The sequence below is a fragment of the Perca flavescens genome, chromosome 15 (genome assembly GCF_004354835.1).
Source record: "Perca flavescens isolate YP-PL-M2 chromosome 15, PFLA_1.0, whole genome shotgun sequence".
Taxonomy (NCBI): Eukaryota; Metazoa; Chordata; class Actinopteri; order Perciformes; family Percidae; genus Perca; species Perca flavescens.
Genome location: NC_041345.1, coordinates 20,279,512 through 20,287,212, shown reverse-complemented (window position 1 = coordinate 20,287,212; position 7,701 = coordinate 20,279,512). Strand labels below are relative to the sequence as shown.

At 41.0% G+C, this 7,701-nt stretch overlaps 1 protein-coding gene and 1 non-coding gene across 2 annotated transcripts in view; one reads left to right on the top strand and one right to left on the bottom strand.

The window, feature by feature from the left end:
• Positions 1-1,817: 1,817 nt before the first annotated feature.
• kcnh6a (potassium voltage-gated channel, subfamily H (eag-related), member 6a) overlaps positions 1,818-7,701 on the bottom strand; it is a 30,442-nt gene continuing 24,558 nt past the window's right edge. Inside the window, exons 12-16 of the mRNA XM_028599459.1 lie at positions 7,455-7,554; positions 7,070-7,354; positions 5,572-5,752; positions 3,899-4,106; positions 1,818-3,298 (exon numbers count right to left, since the gene is read on the bottom strand). Of these exons, the coding sequence (XP_028455260.1) occupies positions 3,017-3,298; positions 3,899-4,106; positions 5,572-5,752; positions 7,070-7,354; positions 7,455-7,554 (1,056 nt within the window). The 3' untranslated portion in view covers positions 1,818-3,016. The remainder of the gene's footprint in view (positions 3,299-3,898; positions 4,107-5,571; positions 5,753-7,069; positions 7,355-7,454; positions 7,555-7,701) is intronic.
• Positions 5,467-5,539, top strand: trnac-gca (transfer RNA cysteine (anticodon GCA)). The gene has a single exon. It is a non-coding gene; the product is annotated as a tRNA-Cys (tRNA).

Sequence of the window (7,701 nt, the reverse complement as noted above, 5' to 3'; positions counted from 1 at the left end):
ATGTAAAATCTTAATCTGAAAAGTAACATTCATATAGCTGTCAAATTTAGTGGACTAAAAGGTACCAATATTTTCACAGGTGGAGAATTATAAAGTATCAGAAAAAAAACAGAAAAAAAAAGAAATCACTCAAGCAAAGCACAAATACTTAAAATGTGTATGTAGTTATCCACCATTGCCAATTACAAGGTTTGATCCCTCTTCTCTTCTGTCTATAACAGCATCACCAGTGTCAAGCTAATATGTGAATGAGACTTATTAATTTTTATCAAAGACAGAGCGTTCCCGGGAGTGGAACAACTTTGGGCTTATCAGATAAGTGTTAAATTACTTGTGTAACTTTAATGTTGAGGTAATTTTAAGTTACAGTGCTGCCATAGAGTTTGTGAACCCTTTTCTGTATTTCTGCTTAAGATCTAGGACTGTGAACCTTTCAGGTGCTTTCAGTACCTGGTGTAACGCTCTTGAGCACCAATAACTTGATCAGTCCCACATATCGGCTTGGAGGAATTTTGGCCCATTCTTCCTCACAAACTGTTTCAATTCTGACTTGTGTGTTTAGTGTCATTGCCTTGCTGCATGACTCCCCTTTTGTCGAGCTTCAGTTTACAAACGGATACCCTGACACTGTCCTGTAGAATTTTCTCGCACAATCCAGGATTCAAAGATTGCAAGCCCCCGGCCCCGAGACAGCCCTAAACAACACTTCTCATGAAACCAAATAGGTTTTATTTTCGTCCACAGAACATTCTTCCAAAAGCCTTTTTCATCCACGTGGCCTTTAGTAAACTGTAGATGGGCGACAATGTTCTTCTTGGTATCCTGCCATACACCATTATTGTTCAGTGTTTGTCTGAGAGTGGACATTGTGAACAACAACAGTAGCCAATGCAAGAGAGGCCTGTAGATCCTTAGAGGTTACCCCGAGGGGCTTTGTGACTTCCCGGAGTATTGCACACCTTGCTCTTGGAGGGATTTTTGTTGGAGGACCACCCCTGGGGAGACTATTTGTCTGAGTTCTGCAGAAATCTCCTTTGATTGTGGTATGCACACTTCCACAAACCAGTGTGGCGAAGACCAGAGATGCTTACAGTAAGACCCAGGTTTCTATTCCTTAATAGGGCAGGGAACGCTAAACTCACACTTGATTGTCATCCCATTGATCAAAACACCTGATTCCAATCACCCTTTTAAATGAAGTGATAACACACTTTCACATACTTTTCCCAACAAAGACATTTAATGTTGGGTAATCCTGGTAAATGTATAATTTATTTGTTTAAGTGGGTCCTCTTTATCTAGTTTTAGGACTTAAATGAAGATCTGATAGCATTTCAGGTCATGTTTATGGAGAAATATAGAAATATTTTAAAGGTTTCACAAACTTCCTAGCGGCACTGTATATCTACTGTTAGTTCATTTAATTTATTTAACTATGCATCTTATTTTAGGTGCCCAGTATATATTTTTTAAATCTTAATCTACAAAGTAACCAGCAACTGTAAAATAAATATATTCTTGTAAGAAGTACAATATTTCCGTCTAAGTAGTATAAAGTAGCATAAATTAGCATTAAATACATCAAAATTTCAAAAGTTACTTTCCATCACTGCATATAAGTCATTCAAAACTTTGCATATCCATCATTAAATACATTCTCTGTACACTTTAGTTTATGGCTACTGCCACATGGTGATGAATGTTCCTTCTGCACTGTATATTTGGTGGTGCAGCTTGTATGCCAGTGCTTTGTTGAGTAATCTGGAAAATAAAAAAGCTTTTCGGACTCCCAGTGTAACTCTGTGGTGTGTCTTTAATCTAAAAAAAAAAGATAAATAACAGGAATTTGTGCTTTAAGAAATATACAGAATTATAAATTCTTAAAAAGTCAAAGGGTGCCTTCAGACGGCATCTCTGTATCTGTATGTGATTGACAGTCAGTTACCATCCACTTCACTTGTCACTCAGTTGATGGAAAACAACTCTGCAGTTTTTTCCTTTACCTGTTTAAGTATCACTGTCTAGAGAATGGGGTAAACAAGTCCTGTAATGTTAGCACTTTCAGATCATGAAAAATAGTTGACACATGTTTGAGTTGAACAGAGCAGATATACAGACACAGAAAGCAAAGCAGCCATGATCCAAACAAAACTGTAAGAGCTACGTGTAAATGTACAAGAAACTATAAAGTGTTTCTGCTCTGCTTGGTTGTGTACGTTTGCATTACCTTCTCATGATCAAATGACACGCCTAACAATTCTGTTGATTCATGTCTAAATGTCAGGACATGAAATATGAGATGAAAATTACACTGTTACTTGAACCCATCATCCTTCATGGTGTGCCATACAGCTCTGGCATGCCTTTTATAATTTTTCAACATACACCAAAACAACAAAAGTGAGTCTCTAACTTAAAACACTCATTGTTTATTACATTTACTAGATGTATCGTTCTTAATATGATCGATACATCTCTAATATTAGGAAAATAAATTCAATTCCAAATAAATTATTACATTTTTCTAAGCTTGAGTTTGTGCAATTCTTATACAAAGTGAATGCAGATAATTCTTCTCATGTGAAACATATTAGTAGTCTTTGACATTTCCCCTTATTGCCTTGGTCTAGGATGCAGTTTGTGTAGCTTTCAGGTCCAGCGACTGCATGACATATGTATATGTTTGTATGTGTTTATTGTCAACTCATGTTTCAGAATTTCCCCACCCTGTTAGGCAAGAATAATCTCTTCATTGCACAGGACCTCAGGTACGAAAGGCTGTGGAGCAAAAAATGACAGCAGCCCGTAGGGGCGCCCTAGAGTAAGTAGTTTGTAAAAAACAGGAGGCACTCTAAACCCTCAGTGACGTGGAAGACAAGGCGTCCCACGCTCTACAGCAGCATCTGAACAGGACAGAGGAGGTTTAAAGGGAGGGAAAAGGAGCTAACAGAGTGGGGAACATATGGCTGTGCTGTCCAAAGGACCAGGCCTCTGGGTGGTGTTGGTGACTGGTGTTTTAGCTGCCTGGCAAGACAGGGTCGGAGAAATGCCTCTGGACCTCCTGCATCTCTGTGGAGGTCTCCAGGTGCTCAGGAAGGGAGGGGAAACGCTGGCTGGCACATAGCAGTCCGGGTGGCTCTAGGGCCCCTGACAATTTAGGAGGGGTGAGGTCCACAGAGTGCAGATGTGGTGGGTCGGCCTCTGGTGACATGGACATGGTGTCATCAGAGGCCACAGTGAGATGGATCCCGCTGGACAGAGAGTCCTTGGATTTGTGGTTGAAGTCAGAGTCTGGACTCTGGAAAAAGAGAGAAGTATTAAGCCCAACTCGAACAGGACTAGTTTGATGTGGTGACCCCTCCTCCTGTTCAAACAACAATACGCTCAGAGAGAATTAGATGATAAGATTGATACCACTCTAATGTAATGCACAATAAATATGTAGTTAGAGCAAGCAGCCGGTAAACTTATCTTAGCATTAAGACTAGCATTAAAACAGCTAGCCTTACTTTGTCCAAAGGTAACAAAATCCACCCAGCAGCACCCTCTAAACTCTCATTAATTGACACGCAACCAGCAGACACTACATGATGTTACTGGTTAAGAAAAAGTATGGCACATGACCCCAAATTGTGTATGGATTAAACACATGATATACCGTGTTAATTAGTGAGCGTTAGAGGGGCTGATAGATGTATTGTGTTACCTTTGGACAGAGCCAGAACAAGCAAATGTTCCCAAACTATTTCTTTAATTTACAAATTAAAGAATTGACAGCAAAATGTGCAAAATGTTAAAATTACTTGATGTCATTAGAATTAGTCCCATATGGATCCAGAAAATGGATGACCAGAAGCAAACCTGGGATAACTGTAAATTTTTAAACTGAACACAACACCTTTAGGAGTGAGGCAGAGCTGTCAATAAGTACTGGCTGGATTGGAGGTACAGTGTGGATTGTGGGTGCTCCTGTGCTGTACAGGGTGGTGGGGTGAGGTGGGTGAGGGCTGGGGGACACAGCGCTGTAGGCCGGAGGCACCAGGGCCATCTGTCTCTGGAGAAGCTGCAGGATCACATTGATGTCTGCTGTCATACGGGTCTCCAGCCTTGGCAGGATAAAGAAAGAAACACAAGAACACACAAAGTTCTACTGATGTTGTTGTTTTGGAGCATTAGGGCCACATCAAGGGGAAAAAAATTAAGGAGGAAGTTTAAAAAAAAAATAATTTTGCATTTGGAGAATAAAGTCGAAATGTCGAGAATTAAGTCGAAATACCATTTCTATTAATAAAGTCGAAATGTCAAGATTAAAGTTGAAATGACGAGAATAAATTCAACTCCTTTATCACTTAATCGCATTAGAGTGACTGTCCGCCATGCCAGCTGCCATGTTGGCAACAGCATAGATAGGCTATGGGTTACATCCTTGGAGTGCAGCGCTCGCCTGAGCCCCACGGCCACTCCTCAGGATCAAACAATTTGATCAATTGTCTTATTGTGTCTTGTGATACAACATATCCTCTCTGTATTGCGCGTAGGTGTAACCATCGATACCCTTGCATCTGTCCATTACAAGCTATTTCAGTTTACAGGAATGCGGCCACATCTTCCAAGTTTGTGTGGTTTCTCCTTCTGAACAGACGCAATTTTTGGCACAATCGCTTCAAAGTCCTAATACTTATCACCATACTGTGTTTGTAAATAATTTCCTTGTTATTAAAACCGATTCTGAAGTATAATTTCACAAGTTCATATAGGCCTTCACAAGGCATTTTGTAGAAGACTATAGGTAAAACTAGTAGTTTGGTTTAGGCTATTCTCAAAAGTCCGACTTGTTTCTTCAAATATCAAGTTTTTTCTCATGTCGACTTTATTCTTGACATGTTGACTTTATTCTCGAAATGCAAAATAAATAAAAAATCTTCGTCCTTATTTTTTTGCCCCTTGATGTGGCCCTAATGCTCCCTCGTAGTATGTGGTGGATGGAACCCGTCATAATCTTTTTATAGACCTTTACAGTCATTTCATTTGCTTTTTCAAAAATGTCCACTAGGTTTCTCTCTTGCTCTTTCGACAGCATGACACAGCATAGCATATATAAGGACAGGCAGGTAAAAGGAAGCACATACAAAGCTGACTTTACAGAGAATGTTTCTTTATCTTTACCTTATCTTTATTTGTCTTTCCCTCCACCTCTCTCTCCTTGCTTTCTCTAATACATGTGGGTCCGACCCATGTGCAACCCACAGTAAGTTTTTGGCCAAGACAATGGTGACGTGTGGCGACAGTCGGCCTTTGTCACCACTAGTTCTTTGCCTGCCTGGTGTGTCAGGGCCTTGCACCATGCACACAACCAGTTGGGAACTTATGTGCAAACAAAACAGGAGAGGAAAGGAGGAGCTTTTAGAAATGTGACATGGAAGTAAACAATCTGATTTAGAAGGCCAAAGCAGGCCACCAGGAGGGGGGGGTATAGCTCAGTGGTAGAGCATTTGACTGCAGATCAAGAGGTCCCCCGGTTCAAATCCGGATGCCCCCTTGTTTTACTGTGTACAAATAAAACCAAGTCACCTATTTAACTGGGACTGCAGCAGCTCCAGTCTGGACTCCAACTCACTGGGCCTGTCCTCAGCGCAGGGTGGAGGGTGAAAACTGGCCCTGACTGAGGACGAACGTCTCTGGCTGTCAGAGAACTGGCTGGCTCTGCAGTCTGGCCAGTAGTCATACAGGCCAGGCATGCTGATGGGGGCTGCTGCTGTGCATAAGAAGAATCAGTTATTCAAATAAATCATGCAATACATGAGCAAAATAGACTGTCTAGGACCAGGCAGTGTGTACTCTAGTTTTTATTTTCATATAATTTTCCATGTTCATTCCAATTTTGGTGGAGTTTTACTAGTTTTCATATAATTTCAATTATTGGTAATTTATTTTAACTTGAATTTTACCCAATGTTTTTTTGCTATTGATGTTAATTGTTTTGTTTTTAGTTTTATTTCAATTTTTACTGCTACTACTACTACTACTACTACTACTACTACTACTAATAATAATAACTCTTATTTATATAGCGCCTTTCGTGAAACCCAAGGACACTTTACAGAATTACAGTTGCTATACTAAGGGAGGTTGTAAGTTGTGGTGAACAAGTGGTGTTTCAGGAGTTTTTTTAAAATGTCCAGGGATGTAGCATTTCAAATATCTGCAGGGAGGGTGTTCCAGAGGGATGGGGCTGCAACACTAAAGGCTCTGTCTCCGAAGGTACACAGTCTGGTGTGGGGAATGGAGAGCAGGCCAGCATCTGAGGACCGCAGGTTTCGGGGTGGGGTGTATCATACACCCGACCACGAAACCTGTGTATGGATGGAGGAGGGAGGAGAGGTACAGTGGGGGCCAAGGCATGGAGAGATTTGTAGGTGAGAAGGAGGATTCTATTTTTGATGCAGGACTTAATTGGGAGCCAGTGAAGGTGGATAAGGGTTGGGTGATGTGCTGCCACGTCTTGGTGTGGGTGAGGAATTGGTAGGGTTGGAATTTATAAGGTATATCGATAAATGTGTATCTGTGTAACTAGTACTTTGTAATACAAACTGTAAGTCTAAATCCTATTTATCTTTCATTATTATTATATTACTTATAGTTGCAGCAACTTAAAATTTTCACATGTGAAAATGCAGAAATATATTCTCTTTGGTATGCTTTGTAAAGCAATATAAACTTTCCAGAAACATTTTCTATGTTGGTTCAATTTTATGTTTTTTTTTTGCATTTTCTGTCTCTCGTTTCAAAAAAAGAAATTATGTCCTTAACACATCTGGAAAAACATGGTGGCATCTAATTTTGCCCTCAAGGTAGAGAAAGACATGTAGGAAAAGTGTTTTGGAAAAACTACAGTTTAGTAAAGCTTATTTTGCAGAGAAAGAATCTCAAGTGCAAATCTGTAAAGGGCACTGATTTAATTGTGATTTGAAAAGTAACTTGGTACACCTACTTTAAAAGCTTTTAAGGCTCAACCAGGCATACTGGTGACCATAAAGACATAACTGATGAAGGGATTGTTGGTCTTTACCTGAGTATTGTGGTCCTCCGGGGTCTACAGGTGGTCCCATCCCTGCTGAGGGTCCACTGTGAGGCAAGAGGTTGACTGCTGCTGGGGGGTAGTCTCTGGTGTCACCCCTGGTGGGGTACAGCTCCCCCTTGCTTTGTCCCATAGGCTTCATATCCTCATCACTAGACTGCGAACAGATACTAGCGCTGCTGCAGAGGTCTTCCCAATGGGATCCTGCCATTGTATCCTGGTGGTTTGCCATTGGACAGGACTGATCGGGGTAAGAGTCTTCACGGTCCATGCCGTCTGTACAGACATTGTCACATGACAGCCAGGACAAGACAATATGGGGATTAGTAAGGAAGAGAAACATACGGAAGTGTGTTAAGCCTTGTCCCTCACTTACCTGGTCGGTTTCGACGACGCAGGGAGCTTCTCCGATGCCTTGTCCGGCGGTAGCCACATTCAGACTCCCTGCCCTGGGTTGGCTGGTGTATTCTATCTGCCTGATACATATCAGCTTCAGTAATTCAAAAATACACACAGGATTTTATACGGGTCTTACATCATTATGTAGCCCTATCTACCAATGGTTGAAGCATTGAATCAGCCAGGGATCCACAAGAAAAAGAAAAACACAACAGCACACAAAC